Source organism: Pithys albifrons, chromosome 17, assembly GCF_047495875.1.
Source record: "Pithys albifrons albifrons isolate INPA30051 chromosome 17, PitAlb_v1, whole genome shotgun sequence".
Classification (NCBI taxonomy): Eukaryota; Metazoa; Chordata; class Aves; order Passeriformes; family Thamnophilidae; genus Pithys; species Pithys albifrons.
Genome location: NC_092474.1, coordinates 10078329 through 10098449, shown reverse-complemented (window position 1 = coordinate 10098449; position 20121 = coordinate 10078329). Strand labels below are relative to the sequence as shown.

At 40.2% G+C, this 20121-nt stretch overlaps 1 protein-coding gene across 1 annotated transcript in view; it reads left to right on the top strand.

Moving 5' to 3' along the window:
* The window catches only part of SPECC1L (sperm antigen with calponin homology and coiled-coil domains 1 like), a 65239-nt gene extending 47277 nt beyond the window's left edge, over positions 1-17962 (top strand). Inside the window, exons 14-16 of the mRNA XM_071571760.1 lie at positions 8025-8141; positions 8805-8864; positions 10840-17962. Coding sequence (XP_071427861.1) covers positions 8025-8141; positions 8805-8864; positions 10840-10929 — 267 coding nt within the window. The 3' untranslated portion in view covers positions 10930-17962. The remainder of the gene's footprint in view (positions 1-8024; positions 8142-8804; positions 8865-10839) is intronic.
* The last annotated feature ends 2159 nt before the right edge of the window (positions 17963-20121 follow it).

Genomic DNA, 20121 nt, shown 5'->3' with positions numbered 1-20121 from the left:
TGGGCAGAGCTTACCCAGCCTTGTGGCATCTCAACAGCGTCACCAATACCAGAGAAGGATCCTTTTCTTTTTTTTAATGAAGCTTTGCTTAGTTTGAATTTTATTTTACAATTATGTGGACTCAAAACTGACAAGCAGTAAGCAAGGATCAGAATAATGAACATCTCTCTTCCTCTTCCCTTCCTGTTTTGGGTACTCAGTTCTCTCCTTCCTTTCCTGTCACCCAAAGATTGACAGCAAACCATGTCACCTCCAGCTCCTCCTGGTGTCTTACAGTCCTATCCAGTCACCAGTTTCTAACCTGTTACCAATTTAAATCACTGTTTATTATCAATAATACTTATTTAGCTACAAATATTACAGGTAAAAGGTACTTGCAAACTGAGTCTTTAACAAGTTCTAAAATGACCTGGAAGAGTTTAACTGTGATTTGGAAACAAGGTAAAAAAAAGCAAATCTTAGAAGCCTTTTGTTTCAGAATAATTCTTCTGTTAATTTTGTCCTGTTCATATTGAACAGCCAATATTTGAGTAAAACTCAGCCCAGTAAGCCAGGATTTTTCAGCATGGAAAGATGTGTTTACTTCCTCAGTTGTCAACAGTAATCAATTTTTTGGTCTTGCTTTCCCCCTCTCACCTGGAGGTGATGTCTCACAGCTGTAGGTTTTCATGCATAAATGCCTGAGGTATTTATAGAAAATGATTTCAGCTGTTGGTGTTTACAGAGGAGATGGAACCAGGCACATTGAGTTAAAGCCCCATTTCTAACAGCCCTGTTTGCTCCTGATGTTGTTTTGCCTTTCATTCCTGGGTTTATATTTTGCACTGGATAGTGGACAACAGCTGATTTATGGTTTATACATGGACTAATAAATAGTAATCACAAAAACAGTCAGATGCAAATCATAATTTCTAAAATTTTATTGAAAGTGTACAGAGTTATAGATGAGCTGTCAGTGGCTTAGAATGTTAAACACCAGGTACAATGTAATTGGCTGACACTAATTAATGACAGCAGCATGTAATTGATGTCACTGTTTCATAGGGCAGCTGCTTTTTATTCCACATGTTGAAAATACTAAAGAAGAAAAAACCAAACAACAAAACACACCGAAGTCTGTCCTGTTTCAAAGGGAAAAGGTTTTCTTTATTCACAGGATCCTTGTGGAGAACAGACCCACATAATGGCCTGGTATTACCATACCTGGTATGGGGTTTGTCTGCTCAAGTAAAATGGAAGAATAACTCCTGCTCTCCTATCCCCTCTAGGAAATTTTGATTAAAAATCTGAAGTATCTCTGCTTTAGCAGCCTGAAATTTTGTGAGTGCTAAATAATTCAAAGATGATAGTGTGGTGAAGCTCTAATTTCAGTCTATTACAGAAATAAACTCTGTTAAAAAAACTGTAATAAATTACTTCATTGTGCACTTCTCTTGATATATTCAAGCAAATTTGGAAGGGAATAAATGAATAGTTATCTTGAAATGTAGTTGTTAATATTTAACTGTGCTCCAAATGTGTTTTTCAAGAGTACCTCAATAAAAAAATAAGGTGGATATAGCCAGTGGAAATAAGAGTTGTTACTTATGTACGTAGGGCTTCATCTGTTACTATGTTACAGCTTTTAATGTGCTGTCTGAGTGTTGTTTGCAGGCAGAATTTCTCCTGGCAGCTCAGGGGTGGAGGCTGGAGATGGGCAGCAGAGCAGAGCAGCAGGAGCAGGGTCTGTGTGAGCTCCCAGCTGGAGCCTGGCCAGTCTCGAGTGCTGCACTCCCTGAGCTCCTGAGCTTGGCACATTCCAGGCTGAGCAGGTCTCTGAGCCAGGAACCAGGAGAGCTGCTCTCTTAAGCATTTAGATAAAAGAGGAGCAAATCACCTTTAGTTTTCAGCTGAACAGGCACAAAGCATTTGAGCTTTGGTGGTGTGTCAGCTCTGCTCAGGGTCTGACACACTGTTCAGAGTACAGGGCGGCGAGTGCTGCGTGTCCAGGGAAGAGAATCCTCCTGGCTCCTCTCAAAAATGTGCAGTGTCATAAAACTGTCATAAATTCCACATATCTTCAAAGCAAAATAATCCCATCCAGCTGTTGTGGAGCATTTACCCTGGCTGGAGCACAGCTACTTTCATTTTGAGTCCCCAGCTAACAGAAGTCCCCAGGAGGATGTGAGCATGCATGTTCCATGTTAAGAGAGGCCCAAAAAACAGGATACACACATTCTTATCTCCAGCAGTATTTCAATTCATTTTCCATTTTTGTCAGCATTCTGAGAGATAATTCTCTTCCAGAAGTCTGACACCAAAAAAAGCAATTGTCACAAGTCAGCAACAAGAATAGACTAGTTTTTTTAAAAACTTTGTTTAAGCTTTCCACACTTCCTAAGTACAGATACACTTAGTGTGGCCTTGTAGTACCTGCCCTCTATTTCATGCCATGTTGCTTTCTGCTGAAAAGACCACCTAATTTCTACCTCCCTACAGATCAAACCTACATGTCTTACAACAAATTTTAAGGCTGTGTTCAATGAACCTTGAAATCAGGCAGTGCTTTCCTTTGTGCTGGAGAAGTAAGTGTAGAAGAACAGAACTAGAGGTAAAAGGTGGTTCAGGTTGCTTTTCTTTAAGCCTGTTCCTATCTACACATCTTTATCAACACCAGGCTGGGTCATACTCTACTCAGGGTATTATATTGATTTTTAAAATGCTCACAAAAAGGACAAGACTGTGCATATGTTCAATACTGACTCCAGGGTGTGCTTTCCCTGTGCTGTCTGGTCGATTCATCACAGTAGTCAGGCTGCCAAAACACTTCTCTCCTTGGTTTAAGCTCTGATGCTTTAGCCAAAAATTGTTGAGTTAAGGAAGGACATGCTTCCTTTTTGTGTTTGGATTGGATTCTGATACAAGAGAAATGTCAGCTTGTTAGACTTAATTATGACAAAATTTAGAATAAATTATGAAGCTGTCTGTACTTCTGAAGTGCTTCAGACATTAATGTCTGAAGCTATTATTGGGTTTTGGGAGAATGACTCCTTCTTTATGGTTCCTTTTTGTGCCCAAACTGAAAAATAACATGCCTTGGGTATGGAAAAAAGCATCAACCATCAATGTTTAAGGGGTTTGATGGTCTCTGTGTGCCATTTACTGCCTTTTCAGAAGCTGGGAGTGAAGATGCAGTGCTTGGCACTGCTGCTCAGCCTTTTCCAGAAATACTTCTATGTTCTCACCTGCTCCAGAGGTTCTGAGAGCCACAGCTTCATTCCATGATTTGGGAATCAGTGAGTCCTCAGTCAGTGGAGCATGGGTAGCAGTTATTTTCTAGTTTACCTCTGTAATTTTTGATGGGTTACTCTTTTGTGTGTTTGTGTCTTTAAAAGCTTTAAAATGCTTTTTAATAATAATTTTCTGCCATAGAAAAAAGCCTGACAAGGTCTGTAAACTTAAACTTCAAATCTTGGTTTAAGGGTTTAATGTATTAAAGCACAGAATCATATTAATGCTTTTGCTTTCTCAACTCACTTATTAATTAACTAATACAACAGAGATGTAGACACATGTTTTTGTTTTCTTCATGCCCTGACTCTTCTGAAAGCCAGACCAAGTTGGGGTGTGGGGACCTCTCCTTTTTATGCAGATCAAGGGATGGAGAAATAACTGCTTTGCAGGATGTTCCTCTGCTGAGTTTACTGTCCATGGCTCAGGGAGATTGAAGGCAGCTGTGGATGGTCTGCTGAAGAGATGCTTAAAATACCTTTGTTCTTAGTTTGTTACTGCAAGCTAAAAACTTGTTTTCTGTAGTTGGGTGTTTGATGTTTGTGGAGTGTTTTAGCTGTGGAGTTTTCTGAGGGGATTAAAAAACTAAGGAATTGCTGGGTTATCATTGTTAATATCTGTTTCTTGCTTTTTTTAAAAAAGGTATTTTCACTGGCTGCAGAAGACCCTCTGTTATTTTAGGATTATTGAAAAAAAGAAACAATGGGCAATTTTAAAATGAGCAGTACACTGGTGAAAACTACTTTAAAATTGTGGATTCTAGAAAAGTTGTGGGTCTTACAAATTTGAAACTCTGTTCTTTATTCCTGTTTGGAAAATGTTTCCCACTGATCTTTTTATGACAACTGCCTGTTGCATTAATTTTGTTCAAATTGCCTTTTAAAAAAACATCTATCCCAAATACTGGAGGTGACTTCACTCCCACCCTAAACATTAAACATTAATAGACAAGAGTTGATAAATCTCCTTCTAGTTCACTTGTCTCTAGAAAAACTTACTCCTCACTTGACAATTTATCTGCAAGTATGTCCTTCCATTGCTTTAATACTTTGTGGTCTGAGATGGCCTGAAGAATAATTCTGGATTAGATTCCAGCAGAATTCCCTTAATAGAGCCAATTACTTAATAAAAGCAGTAACAAAGAAGAAATTATGTCAGAGATTTTAGGCTGATGTTCTGTTTACCGTCAATTCTTTGAGAAATAGGAGCTTAATGCAAGACTGATTTCATTATACTGACCAAGCTTTTTCAAAAAACCACAAGTAGTTAAAAGCATTTAGGAAATACAATTTGCTGTATTTAAATGTGCCAGTTATGTGCTCACAGCCCTAAAAGAAAAATTAAATTTTCAGTTTAAATGATGGTCTGTCCCGTTTCTAGATTTGTTTTTTGCTGTCTGACTAATACTATACTTCTTTTAGTCTGAGAGGTAGTAATAATTCATAATGCTCAGGGCAATTGGAAACAGAAACCAGTCCCTTTTAATTGTTTCCTTCCGTTGTATTTAATTCAGCTTCTCTGGATACATTAAAATTCTTGGATGATGGGCTTGTTTTCTGCTTGTTCTCTTAATAATGAAAGTTGGACCCTACGAGATAATTTAGAAAAATAGACTATTCTGAAGGGGTTTTCCTGAGAACCAACCAAACTTGTAGGTGCACTTTTTTAAGTGCCCCTTTTTTCCAGTGTTTATAATCAAAATTCAGTGTTCTGTGGATAATGACTATCATTTTAAGTGAAATGTTTAGTTTATACAACTGTAATGTTTAAGGGAAGATGACTTTTGCTTCTTGTAGTTTCATTTACTGTTTGCAGCACAACTTTATCCTGCTCCCAATTCTTGCTCCCATGTTGAGCAGAGGGAATATACTTAAAAGAGCATGAAAAATGCCTCTAGATTTCAGAGGTGAGCATTCCTCCTGATCTTTAAATCATGTGAAGGCTTTTGTTTTCAGCCCCAGTTGTTCTGTAGGTCTGTTTTCTAGAGTTTCCACACTGTTTTGATACTTTGCAACTTCTTTTTTCATATATCCTGAGCACAAGTCTTCCTTCTTCATCCACAAGGCCAAGCCTCAGGTGTGGATTCTCATGATCTCTCACACATCACTGCAGCATCTTATTTTCTCATTTTGATGAATGAATTCTTGCCTGTTGAGGAGCATCCTGACTGTTGCAAAGATCCCTCTTTCAGCTCATTGCTGTGACACTCTTGCTTTGTTTGCCTCCCCTTTCTCTGTCCTCTCCAATATGAGCTGCTATTCCCACTTTGAGGGCTCTGTACTCTCCCATCCCTCTTTCAGTACCAAGAGCTCAGCTGGGCTTCAGGAATGCTGATGTTTAGATCCACACTCTTCAATTTCCTTATAAATTTTGCTGGGCTTCCTCTGCAGTTTGTGGAGCAACCTGGGAGAGAAAAAAAGACATTGTAAGCTCTGTGAGACAAGGTACTATCAAACTTGTTTGTATTTGTACAGTGTGTGGTGACTTGACTTTAATGGTCTCCTGGTCTGTGGTAAAGAGTCTGTTCTGCACCAAGAGGTACTTGTTGGATCTGTATTCAGCATTAAGTCACTGAATTGGCAAACAGTATGTTAAAAACTGTTAGTCAGATTTAGCAATGCCTCAGCATTCATCCTTGCTTTATTAAGGAATATCATATCTATCCTTGTAGTGCTGAGATTAAAACCTTGCTGATATTCTCCAGTACTTTAACTAACACCTTTTGTCAGCAGTTTGTGTGGGTGCCTGCAGGAATGTCTGAGCAGATCCATGCTGAGCTGGGCTGGGACAGTGCCAGTGTGCATCCCTCTCCTCCCCTTCCCACGTCATTCCCCAGACCAGGGAAGGACAGAGGATGAAAACCATGATCGAGTGTTTCCTCCTTCAGTGGATTCTGTAGCAAAGCAAACATGCTCACTCACCCCTGGTTTTAGAGCCAGCTTGGCACACGTGGCTGTGGCAAGGAAAAGCTTCTCTCCCTCCCTTTATCCGTCTTCCTGACACAGAGGGGGTGAGCAGAGGCCTTACTGGTTACAGGGTAGGGGGAAGAAACTTTTCAAAAAGAAACTTATGTCAACAGACACAAGTAGAAATTTACTGATTGTAACAATCTGATATTTTCCCCTATTTTCCCTGAAAACCTTGTACTATGTGTTGCATATGTTTCCTTAATTTAAGTATCATTGAGAAAGTTTCAACCAAGCATTAATTTAAATCCAATTTCCTGTCTCTTTCAAGGAGAAAGGAGAGAGAGCTTGGTTTTTTTCTCCTTTTCTTTTGCTTTTAAATTTTCCCAGCCCTGTGGCTGGAGGAAGCTGTGTGAGGAGCATGTTCCCACAGGCTGGGGGTCTCCAACAATGCCGTTTCCGTGGGCAGGGAGGGAGCGGCTGCGCCCCCCGCGCTGGGCACTGTGAGCCCCAGCACGTCCACTGCCCCAGCACGGCCTGGGCTGCACTGGGGGCTGCATGCACAGCGCTCCAGCTCAGCAGGAAACCCAGACTGCCCTCACATTCCTCTAGTTTGGGATTTTTCCCTCTCTTGCAGGGACTGTGGTGGTTGTCCATTTGGAGTCCGAGCTGTTGGTTTGACAAGTACAAGTGTTTCTGTTCTCACCCTGCGTGGCACAGGAACGCTGGTTCTGGGGGGAGTTCTCTGCATTAGCAATGACAAATTTTAGTGTCTTGTCAAAGATGAGTGATGACTAAATGGCTGTCAGGTGAAAGGTTGGCTTGTGTGTTGTGCAATTGCAGTTCTGTGACTGGAGGTTTTGGTTCCTGCAGTGTTAGAACTTTGAAAACTGAGGAATTTAGCTGGTGAGTTTCTGCTTGAGAACAGTTCAGTGAGTTGGATATTGAAACATATTTATATCTCTCCATAAAGATCTAAAAGATATATGAGTTGTTGTTACTGGCTGTTCCTAATTAAAGTTTAAACTGACTGCTCTCCACTTAGACTCTCTAACGTTGTTTGACTGCCAACAGCCAAATATACAGTAATTTAAAAGGTCACTGAGGCATCTTGTTCATAACTCTCTTGGACTGGGCCGCCTGTGTAATAATTCAGACAGTCTCAGGAGATCCATTTAGCAGTGCCACTGAGTTTCCTACGGGAACTGAAAGATCAGGAGTGCAAGACAGCAGTTTTCAATTCCAGTTTCAATCCCAAAGATTCCCCACTACTGCCAGTGATAAATCTGCTGGAACATCTTTATTTGCAAATGAAAATTAACTTTTGTCTGTGATCTTGTTTGCATCAGTTTCTGTAGAGAATGGTTTGGTTAGAAGAGAAAATACTTGTCCTCCTTGCAGTTTTGTCTGGATATGAATACAGCAGGAGCAGGAAAGTAAAATGAACATGAACAGAGACACAGCAGTTGTGTGATCAGAGATTTGGGGTGTGTGTACTTAACTCAGTTGTTTTTCTGGCCTGGGGTGTACAGCTGCACCAAGTCTGTTTTCTTACCCTCTATGGCACAACATTTTGCAGCTTTTAACACACCCTGACACGCACATTTTTCACCTTTTTTTTTAATATTACCTGAAGTTAATATATAAAATAACTGACTTTTTTCTCACTACGTTTTTGTTGTTCCCTGTAGTGGTGTGTTTTGCTTTCTTACCACAGAACTTTGGTGTTGGGCTGTTCATATTCTCTGCCAATTTCTTCAGTGGTATTAAAAAGTCTTGATGGATTGGTAGAACCTGACACTTGTTAGATTATGATTTTAATATTGCTCATATTTTTTTCTCTTCAAGAATATTGACATAACAAACTTCAGCAGCAGCTGGAATGATGGCTTGGCTTTCTGTGCAGTGCTCCACACTTACCTCCCAGCCCATATTCCCTATCAAGAACTGAACAGCCAGGACAAGGTAAGACATTAAAAATCCCGTTCCTGGGACTGAACAAAAAACCTCCAGTGTTACCAGGATTTCTGAATGGAAACCCTTCAAACTGCTTTGCTGCTCTTCTTACAGCCTTTTAATATTGTGAGATCAGTGGGTTAAGTGGTACTTTGGAACATAATTTCAGTTTGAGACATTTTATTTAACCCAAACATTTAGGAAGTGTTTTCAGTTTGATTTGTGGAAGCAAGGAGTGTTTCAGCTTAGAGATTTTAAATCCATTCTGTTTGCACCTTGTCATGTTGTTCCTCTCTTTCAATATCACAAGGATGTTGTTTCATCCTCCTTTCTCATATTGAAAAGTGACTGTGATGCTCTTCCCAAGTATCACACAAGGGTGAACCAGAAGATGATGTCTGTGTGGGTTCTGTTCTGCTGCAGCTCATACCTACTGCTGTGTTATCTGCAGATGTACATGGTTTTCCAGCATTATCTTCTACACAAAATATAGTAAAAATTTCCAATTAAAAACATGTTCATTCCTCTGGTTCTTTTTAAATTACTATAATCAAATTATAGACTCCATTTGAAGTCAGAGCAACACCATTACTATGACCATTCTTAACACCACTTTGTTGTGTCTGAAATAGTATTTCCTTGTTTTCTAACATGTTGTTCTATCTCATGCAGAGAAGAAATTTCACTTTGGCTTTTCAGGCAGCTGAAAGTGTTGGCATCAAATCTACTCTGGTAAGATTTAAATGCATATTGAATTAATTATGACCCATTTATAAAAATCAGACTTGCTCTGTTTTGTACTTTGGGAAGATTTGGATGCTTTATACTTAAAAATAGCAGCAGATGAGCTCAGTAGAGGTTCTTGCCCTGTGTCATACTCGACTGAACAACAGCAAAGATACTCCCTACCTCAGTGGCTTTGTGTAAGAAGCCCCCTGTCATCCATAACTGGAGCTGACATCTTTTCTGCATTAAATACTGACTGAAATACAGACCTGTGGAGCAGCAGGTGCAGCCAAGGCAGCAATAGCCTAGAGCAGATGAACTGCTGAGCTCTAAAAGGAAGGTTCACCAACACTCGTCTCTCAATATCATAAGAAATATTAATAAAGGCAATGGATTTGTTTGAGAATAAGTTGAGATGTGATACAGTTTTAGCTCAGTGTACTATGGGAGTGAAGCGAAGGCTTCTAATTTGACATCATTGCAAATAATTGTATGTTTTTTTCAATTATTATTTATAGTAAGCTGTCTTAGACAAATGTTAGAGTAAAATAGTCTTCAATGGCACAGTATAGTACTGATTACAAAAGGAATATTTCTGAAGGTGTGGAATCAGGAGTATCCCAAACCCTTGTGGGTGATCACAGAAACTCTGCTGCCATTGCCAGTATCAGAAATGATCCTTCAGTGCTACTTTTGCAGCCTGAATTCTAACAAAGCTGCTGTAGTTTGCAACTAATAATACAACAGAGGTTTTTAAAAATAACACTTTCCCTGATCCTTATCAGTGCTGTTACCCCCCAGCATTGTGTTTGCTGACAATGGCAGTGCAGCTCTGGGCCTTTCATACTCTGACTTTGGCAGGGATCTGAAATGTGGAAGTTTCTTACCAAGTGCTGATGTAAGAATGAGATCGTGGAAAATAACTGCAGTAATTCTTACCTAATTCAGCTTTGGTCGAAATGGTTACTCTCTGTCATGCCTTTTTGTAATGTACTTTATTACAGAGACTTTAAAAAGGCAAATGGAATTAAATCTAAGTGCAGACTGGATCCATCTTAAGAATTCATTTACATACCTACATACACATTGTCTGTGATGTGTGTGTGTTTGTGGAGTTTTTCCTTGTCCATATTACATGGGTAGAGGGTGAAGGAGGGTGTGAAAACTGTATGTAAATAGTAGTGGAATGTAAGGGGAAGGTATTCATTCTCTGAAGAAGAAAATGCTTGGCTAGTTCGATGTGAAAATTTAAAAAAAACCCCAACTTTCTCTTTTTTGAGTTCTGGAGGTTCCCACACCCAAAACTTACAAATAGACACTTAAACAAAAAATATTAGAAACTACATCTATCTCTTCTCCTTTGTATGTCTACTGAGGAGGCAGGTTGTTCACCCTGCTTGTTCCCTGACAGTTGGGACACTCAGTGTGACACACAGGTTGACTGTCCTGTCAGCTTCTCTCCTGCAAATACCCAGATGGGGAGTAAACTTCCCTCTTCCTTGCCTCTTTATTTATAAAGGCATATAAAGTAATCCAAAGTACAGTCATCTGCTGTAAGATGGGATTCAGTTATTTATTGATGCTTAACCTGATGGGAATTTTGAACCTTATTTAATACCTGGGCCTTGATTGTGTGGCTCACAGTTCCTGGGTAGGTTGTGTTGATTTGAAAGGCTGGTGTGGGCAAATGTGAGCATTAAAGTTTGACTGTTATACCAGCTGTACAAAGTGGGGGAAAGCTCAGGCATGCAGAATGTCAGACATTTTGATCTTAAATCAACAAAATATCTGCAGGTGTGCTACTAATTACATTTTGTAAGTAATGCAAAGATACATGGAAGAAAACAGGGCTTCCTCCGTCGGTGCTTTAAGTGGTGGAAACTTGACAGGTTTCCCATGCCCAGGAATGCTGAAAACACCCCCACGTTGCTGCTGAGGTTGTCATTGCTGGCTGTGACCACTCTGTTGTTCTCTGTGACAGGACATCAACGAGATGGTGCGAACGGAGCGCCCAGACTGGCAGAATGTCATGCTGTACGTTACAGCCATTTACAAGTACTTTGAAACCTGAGCCCCCATCACTCAGCAGATCCCTGGGATACAACCAACGATGGAAATCTTACTGAAATGCTAATCCCCATTTCACTGAAAACTGGCAACATTTGAGTCCCCTCCAACTTCAGTGACACTACCCTGGATTGCCTCAGATTGCTTCAGCTACTAAGCCTGGAAACAACTGTTTAAAGCAAGAACTTGTTGCCACAGTGTTTGGAATAACCCAAGTTATTAAGCTATTCGGATTAATTATGTAGCCTAAAGAGCCTGGACTACTTATGTGCTGCCTTCCAGTCAGACTTCCTGAAGCTTTCTTTCTTGGGAGAGAGAGATGAATGCATCCTCCAGCACACAGGAGTCTGAATGCACAGATAAAGCTCTGAGAAGGAAAAGAATAACATGACATCATATAACTGAACTTCTTGTAGCATCCTGATACCACAGAGTGTGAATATTCTACCCACAGCATATGGCAGCCCAGTACAGCAGAATTCTTAATGGTAACTTAGTTACTGCCTATACAGCTATTTTCTGTCCTTTAAAATGTGCACAATATTCTAGGAAAACAAGCTTTTGTTCCATAACGACAAATTGAGAGGGAAAGTGCTCTTGGTACCTCGGAAGATTTGGCACAGAAGTCTTCATCCTGCAGCTTCATTATAAGCCTACCTCTGTCACAGTGATGTGGCTTTCAGCTCTCTTACGGATCGTAAGGACTAGCACATGCAGCTCCTGGCTTTCAGGGTGCACTGCAAGGAATCTCTGCAAACTCCCTGTGCTTCCATTACAGCAGGAATGAATCAATAATCAACCCTTGTATGGCTTGTTCTTCCCTCTCCTGCTCCTTTGCCTGCTCAGCACCCTGAGCGACCCCAGGCTTTATTCTCCAGCAATACGAGCACACGGCGCGGATATCTGTGGGAGAAGGTTGGAACTGGGAGAGCTGCAGAGAAGATGTTTTCAATAGGATGTAGGAGTGAAGTAGCTGGTCTCAAAATCCAGCTTTGCCATGTTTTCTGTGTGTTTTCCATTGATCTTTCCATTGATCTGACTGACAGAAGGTGAGCTGTTCTGTGACCAGAACTATGGAGGAACTGATGTAATGTGTGTACACCCAGGAGGCTCAGCTATGGTGTGGAAATGACTCACTGTCACAAGGAAGGAATTGAGAAACTTTAGTCTACTCAACTTCTTTTTTTTTTCCCTAAAATGTACCTGAATTCATTTAGCAGCTCTCGGGCAAAAGAGTTTAAGTGCCTTAGAGATCATTGAATTGATATGTCCTGGCACTGCAGGGCCTGGTGTGGAATGTTAATGGCTCACAATTCATGTGTCCATTTGTCATAAGCTGTTTGTTGTAATCTTGTGTGTCCAACCAAGGGAAGACTTCACTCTGTCACTGCTTCTGCCTCTTACTTTCCTGAACGCTTCTCAGCAGTTAAGCCACAGCTCTCATTAATATTAAGCAGAAGCCAAGTTGAGCAGTGAGTTCTGTAACAGCTGCTATTTATAAGCACAGGCTCCTCCAGCACAGTCACCCTGTTGTAAGGAAAATGAATCTGCCCTTCCTCTGGTGCTCCTACGACTGTTAAGGACAGCTTGAATGTCATAGATGTTAACCCAGTGAATGCAGCTGTGCTTGGCATCTCTGAAACTTCTTCATGGTATAAAAGCACAGATTTAACTCAAAAGCATTGCCAAACCCAAACACTCTCATGTGAAGAACACAGCCCATGTGAGGAGTAATAATCAGCATGTCTAGCATTGTATAAGAATATTCACTTACACTGATATGTGCCTGTGAGAATTATGAAACTTTGTAAAACAGCTGCTTAACACACACTGAGGGCCTTTGGAGAAGTTTCCAGAGCAGCAGTGGCTCCTGCATTCTCACAGCTCTTTAGCACTAGAAGTAGCTGGATACCCTCAGATTATTAACTGGTGCATTTGAGGAGCCAACACAATCTAAAGACTCTTGTTGCAAGAGAGGTTTCAAGTCAAAAATCTTCATTAACAGATTTTAATAAAAGTCTGAAATACAATTTCCTCTCCTGTATATTTCTTTTAAAAATTCCTGTTTTCTTCATTTCTTAAGCTTCAATAAGAATAATCTTATTGGAAAATACACATTACTGCTCTCTTGCATTCCATCTTCTACTACTAAATTCCAGATTTTGACAATTAGTGTTTAAGAAACCCTTCTATTTATCCTGTGAACAGATACCTTTATCTATGATTGTCTTATTCATTGCCTTAGATTTAAAAAAAATATTTTTCTAATGAAAAGGATACAGTTTCTTGGTCTAAATTCCCTCATGGCCTCTTTTGGTGAGGCAATTTGAGCTGGTTTTTTTTCTGTCCAATGATCATCTTCATTTACCTGGAATGTTGTGGGAGTCCTTAACCAGGAACACAGTAGCTGTAAAAGGAGAAATCACCTTTGCCAGATACTTTCTGTTCAAAAGAGCTGCTGGTCTTCAGAAAGGAAGGGAGAGAAAAGCTAGCAGTAATTATAAAAACTATCATGTTTGGAACTTCAGAGCTCTGTAAACTTCTTCCTGGTGTGATCTGTGTGATGAACTCTGTGAATGCAGCCCAGGAACACTGGGCTTCCTGAAAAGATTTTGTGTAATGATAAATCTGAGCCTTTACTCTCAAGGTGCTGCCCAGCTGGGTGGAAGCAGTGGAAGGTGTAAAGCAAACACAGTCCCCTCCTGTACTCTGCAGCAGCTTTTTGCTGAGGGTTCAAAACACATTCAGTTTTTCGGGAGGAAAAATAGCTGTAACCCTTTTGGATGTGGAAGGTACTGTTGTGTTTGGTTCCTACTCACAGTTAATCCTGAAACAGCCTGGGTTTTTCACTATCACATGAAGTGCAAGTTTATGCTGATTTCCTTTCCTTTTAATCCAGAAAATATTTCTGAATGTACTAAAAAAAGGACAAATATTTTATCCTCCATTTATATTATTGCATTTTCCTATGTGCCTTGCAAATGCCTGTGCTGGAGAATATCAGGGTTACCATTGCCAGGGTGGGAGCAAAGGGAGCTGTGGGACATCCTGGTGCAGGTACAGCTGGATCACCCTCTGCATCCTGTGTGTGGGAACATGTGTGTAGATGTTACACTTGAGTTGCTTTGCAGTTGGTTTTGTTTGGTCCAGTTTGATTTGATTGTCTGCTTAAACAGAAACACTAATTGAGTGTCTCGGATGTGACTCTCTGGCCCTCACAAAGGCCCTTATTCCCATTCCTCTGAAAAACTGAGTGAAATTTTCCCTTTTAAAGTTGTGTTTGTGGATAGGCTATCCAGAATGTAGGATATAGTTACATGAGATCTGATTTAAAGGTAGATTTTTTTTGTTTCTTTTGCATAAAATGTACTCTTTGAGTTACTTGTAGCATTTCTGATCATTTTGTTGTCTCCAATTCTATAAAATATTTCCACTCTGTGTTTTTCTGTGAAGTCCATTGCCATGCTTTAGAAGGCCCTTAATTTGCCAGAGCTAAATGAACTCTGCTTTAATTTATTGGTGTAAACTCACATTACTATCCCTGGCAGCAGTCAGGCTCTGGTTTATGTGCATAAGGAGAACTAAATAGGGCCCTTGCTGTGATGGTGCAGTACAGAGGTTTAAACTGCTGGGGATCTGCCTTAGCAATGGTGTAGCTGTGACAGAAACAAATTCTCATTGGAGACTCATTTCTGTTACTGATCTCAGTGTTATGTTCTTACCTGTTCTTTCAGTTCCATGATTCAGCACTTCAGACATTTGGATTCTTTTGCATCACCAAAAAAATACTCACACTCAATTCTCTCTGTACAGATTTGGCCCAGGGCAGAATTTTTTTACACTCTAATTTTAACTAAGATGATTTGGGAAGTTGGAGATTTGGAGAACTTCTGGGTGTTTCTCCTGTTTTCTTTGTTCTCCTGTGCCTGCTCTGGGAAGGCTGTGTGTGTTCAGGGGGTGTGTGGCTGTTCCCAAGCTGCCCTGGGATGGCTGGGGCGAAGCTGCATTGGCAAAGCCAAGCCTTTAAAACAGCTCCTGTCACTTGGGGGAACTTGACTTCTCCTTTGCCTCTTGTAGCTGACACAGCTACAGCTCAGCTGCATCAAGCAGGAGCTGTTGAGGGGCAAAATTCTTTTGGGAAGGAATCCAGTTGTACATCTTCACTTTTTTTTTTTTCCTATTATGAGTAATGGTCTTGCTGAGGTGGCCCAGAAAGAGGATTTTAAAATAGTGATGTTCATGTACAGACTGAGTTAACTGTATAGTTTGTTTGTGATCCTTCTCTTGACTTAGTAAATATTTATTTCTGTTTTATATTTATGTTCTGCCAAGCTCTGTTCCTGCAATCCCTTTCTTTAAGCTACATTAGTGTGTGAATGCTCAGTAATAATAATCAGTTTGAAGAATTACTTGGTGAGAAGTGCTGGAGAAGTGTCTTCCTCGTTCATGAGTTCTGGACATGCCACTGTGCTTTCCTGAGTTATTGTGTGTTGGTTGGCAAGATATAGACATTTCTTAATACATTTAATTGTCCCTGTTTAGAAAAGTATCTCTAATAGTGTTTCTGCTTTCACAGGAGAGTGGCTGGACGGGGGTTTAAATTACAGTGTAGCTTGCTGGGCATTCCCAGTCCCACCTTCATCCAAGTTTCTTCTGTTGTAGTCCCTGGTTTCAGAATCAGTGCTGTGGTACACTCTGTAATTATCAAAGCCAAGATGTTAAGCATCTGGAATATGTAGCAAGTGTGCTTTTGATAATTAATGCTAAATAACTTAAAAGATTGAGGTTTGTGCAGTTCTGATTTCTGTTAATTGATATGAGTGTCTTTTTTTCCTTCCATTTTGCTGTGCTTGGCACTCACTGGGATGCAGCACCCTTGGACTGTTTGACAGAGCCACTGTCCTCCCCTCCTTGAGCTGATTCATTCTGTGATATTAGAATTATTTCCTCCCACTGAAACTTCAGTAAAACCTGTCAATACCAGAGGTCTTTCTTCCAACTGACATTAGCTTTTACTTGGAATATTCCTTGCCCTTAGGCCACTGTCTGCCAAAGAGCTGCACACAGAGTTCCCATCAGTTCCAGCAGGACTTGGGGATGCAGAACAGTGGGGCAGACTTTTGGCAGAGTGTTACATCACCCTTAGGCAATTAAGCTGGTTTCATTTAAATCCCCTATTTTCAGGGGGTTTCAGTTCAGGCAAAATCATTTCCTGAAAGCTGAAGTTAGTTCTCCACTGGGAAGTTTGCTTCTGTTTAATAATATTTTTATGAGATTGTATTTATGGAAATGGCAAGGAAAGTCATGAAGCTAGTTTTGTTGCACTTTTCTATGGCTTTTGTATTTTGCATAGTTGTAGACTATGAACAAGTTGTTTGGGGAAGTCAAGGCTCAAAACCTGCTGTGCCCCAGCGTAGTGATGTATCCTGTGCATTTTCACCTTAGTGATCTGTGTATTATTTTAATTGCATGTAACTGGTGTATTTATGTGGTGGGGAGAGCCCAGGGGACGTTTCCTGCTGCAAGAGGAGCCATTGGCAGTCCTGGTTCCACAGCTCATGACAGACCTGTTCTGACTGTGACTGCACTTGCAATAATGGAATAGCCCAGTTTGGACTCTAAACTCCTGTTTCAACAAACAGGGAGAAAGAGGCTCGTCTTTTTTTTTTTTTTGTTCCATTGTTGAAATTTCTCTGGAGGCTTTCAGTGGTTTCCAGTTATTGCATCTGTTCAGTTGTGATGGTTACTTGGGACTCAGTTCAGCTAAGAGAGCACAAGTACATGTAACATATTCAAGTAATTAATCCTTGTAACTTACAACATTTCAGTTTGTTAGAAGCTTTTGGTTTTATGTGTATTGTAAGGTTAATTTTTATGTCATTAAGTAGCACTTTTATATATATATCTGAAGGGTTTTTTGAACAGAAATGTTTTTCTCTATGTTATCTAATGGGAAGAAAATGTAACACTACTAAACAGGGCACAGACCCGTTTGCCTCCAGACTAAGTTCACTTTAGGTCAGTAATGATCAAGAGTTGTTCAGTGTTTGTGAAACAAAGCAGTGATGCCATTTGACAGTGGGCAACTCTCCCGATCAGAACCAGAAGGGCATTAATGGCACCTCCAGCCCTGGGTGAGGTGCTCTCAGTTCAGGTGTGAGGCACAACTGACAGAGCAGTGGGATGGACTGTGCAGGAACAGAGTTGTGTTGATGTCTGTCTGACTTCACAGCACTATTTTGGATAAGGACTAACCTTCTTTAAGATGACACTGCAGCCAGTAATATCTACTAAATAGCTAATTTAAAGCTCATTTTCCATCCTGTAAAGATGATGTGAAAAACAGTGATTCTTAAAAGCTCTTCTCATCCATCCAGCTTTTCTGATTTGTGTTGGTTTTACTCTTCCTTGAAACACAGCTGTTGTATGTCAGTCTATGTATGGGTTTAGTAATTCTTGTTCTAGACAATTAGGACTTTGCTTTTTTTTCCAGAACCCTTTTGAATGGTTTACACACACACATTGACATGTATGGACATCTTACAGTGAGAGAGGCTTTGCATAAATGTATAAATGTACATGTATATACACACATGTATAAACGTGTGTACATACATGTGCTTCAGGTTCTGAAGAAATGGAACAACAGCTGCTTGTGTCTTGAATACTTAGGGTGGTGCATTAGTGTATTTATTTAAGTGGTGAAGAGGAAAACCATTTTGTTTGCTCCTGGTTGGAGCTGAGAAATAGGTCTGAGGAGAACTTGGACGAATGTTCCAATTGTATTTCACCCTGTTTCTGGTTTGAAAGGCACAAGCTGTTCATCTTTGGAACTTACAAAGTCAGCAAGCCTATGTTAAGCTAAACCTTTGGAGGACCCAATATGCTTTTAGTTTGCAAGGACCACTAAAGATCTGGGCATTTACTTTCTCCATAATGTATTCTGTATGAATATTTAGTATGTATGCCTTCAATTTGCCAATGTTGCCATGTTTTCTTCTTAATTATTGCTGAAATAAAGATTGCAAATAGCAGAACGTGTGTTGGTGTTTTCTTGAGTGAAGCAGCTACAAAAGGGACTATTTTAAGGCTATTTCTGGCACTGTGGCTCTTCAGGAGTAAGTGTTGCAGGAAGGATCTGGGGAGACCCATCTGCTGAGGGTGAGTGCCTGTGAATGGCTTGTGTGCACATCACTCAGGATTTTTTTGGAAGCCCTATCTCTTGCTGTACCAGCACACTTTACAGTACCTACCCCCAAGGGGTTTGAAGTGATAAGGCAGTGAATACTCGAGATAAGAGGTACATGTTTAAGGCATTTGCTTGGCCTGTGTTGTCCTAGAGAAGGGAACTGCAGAGAAATGTTCCATTTAGGCAACTTCCTTAAAGCACATTATTCCACTGTTGCTTAACTCAACCAAGTAAGGCAATTGTGAGTTCACTCCCTCCCTGTCCCTGAAGGAGTTGGGCTGCAGAGGGACTGGGGCCTTCATCTCCAGACCAGTTCAGACTATTTAAAGCACATGCCTAAAAATAAAATCTCCAAGTGAAAATAAAGATCAGAGCACCTTAAATCTGGTTTGGACTCAGTCATGCTCGATGGTAACTGTTTTCAAATGCTGTTCCAGGGCTTTAATCTCAAGTGCTCTGGTATAGATTAGATCCAGAGGTTTGGATTGAGCCCATAATTATTGTAAATATTGGTCTGAAATGCACTGCCTAGTATAGATATTTTAATTCTACCTATTTCTTTCTTTTTTTGAGGTTTTGTGTGGATCAGCAGTCCAGAAAAGTCTTTGTCTCAGTGATATTTTTCTGCAAGAGAATGTCTTGCTTCTCCTTTCTGGAGGTGAATTCCTGAATTACTGTGGTTGAAGAAAATGCTTCCTAGTTCTCAAAATGGATTTATATCCTGTCTTTAAGCATAGATCCTCAGTTTTCATAATTCTTTTGCAAATACATATTTTAGAAGAGTGGTGTAGTAAACTGATGTCAGAAATAGATGGTTTTCTTTCTGTAGTGAGCACGTGGCAGCATTTTGGAAGGGACTTTTCCACCTGGAAGGAGCACCTGGAGTTGAGGACAGAGGCACTCGGCAGGACCCAGCCAGGCCTCAGGTAATGCTAAAACTGCACAGTCTGCAGAGCTGCAACTTCTCTTTCCCAGATCCCTACTCCCTAAACAAAGTATTTTTCATGGATTGTCTTCCAGACTGTCACTGGAGAGTTTTGTTGAAAATGTGAACCAAGCACATGGTTGAGTGTAATAAAATTGGTTAAGTAATTGTGAAGGTCTTACCTTAATGAAAAACTGCAGCTACATGGAATAGTAAAATAAAGTCCTCAGAAGCCACAGCAGTATAAAATTCCACTGTATTAAATCACAAAAGTTAATATTGGAGTCATGTCTGTTCTGCAGTTAAATTCAGTGTAGGAACTAGGTTAGCAATACAGAACTTTCAGCTAAAATTATCATAAAGGGTTTCAAAATTGCTTTAATCAGTAGAAGAGACTTGGGTTATACCATGTATATTTCCAGGAGCTGTGTGTAATTCTACAATGGGCATTACAAGGGGGGCTCCTGAAGATGTGTGTTATTACCCCACAAAATGATTTTAAAACCCAGACACTAACTTACTATTAAAAATTAACTCCCTTCTGACCTTCCCTTACTAACTGGGAAGTTATTGACAACAGCAGTTCCTGGTAGACTTTCTAAAAACCAAGCAAGCAAACCAGAAGGGAGCTCAATTCTGTTCCTTCACATTGTTCTCCCTCTCAGCTCCCCCAGTGTTGTTTTTTCAGCACTGTTTCCTTAGGCCCATCAAGGGCATCCACAGTGTGTGAGCTGGACTAGGGTTCTCATTTCTCAAACTCTTATGTTTTCTTTTTTGTCCTCTATACTAAAAGTTGAGTGAGATCCAGAACTCTTTGAATTTGCTTGGGAAATTGTGATGGTGGTGTGGAAATTCCAGTGCCTTCTGTGGGAATTACTGCCCAACACCTTGACCTTGGATGGAGAGTTGGCTAATTAGTGTCTCTATTCCTGGCACCTCGAGAGTAGAAGAGCATTTATGTCTAATTAAATGTTTTCTATTAGCTTCATTTCTATTAGAAGACTTGCTTTCAAACTTCTCCCATGCAAGTCTTTGTCTAGAAGAAATATTTGTCTATGAATTTTTAAAAAGTAGATGAGGGA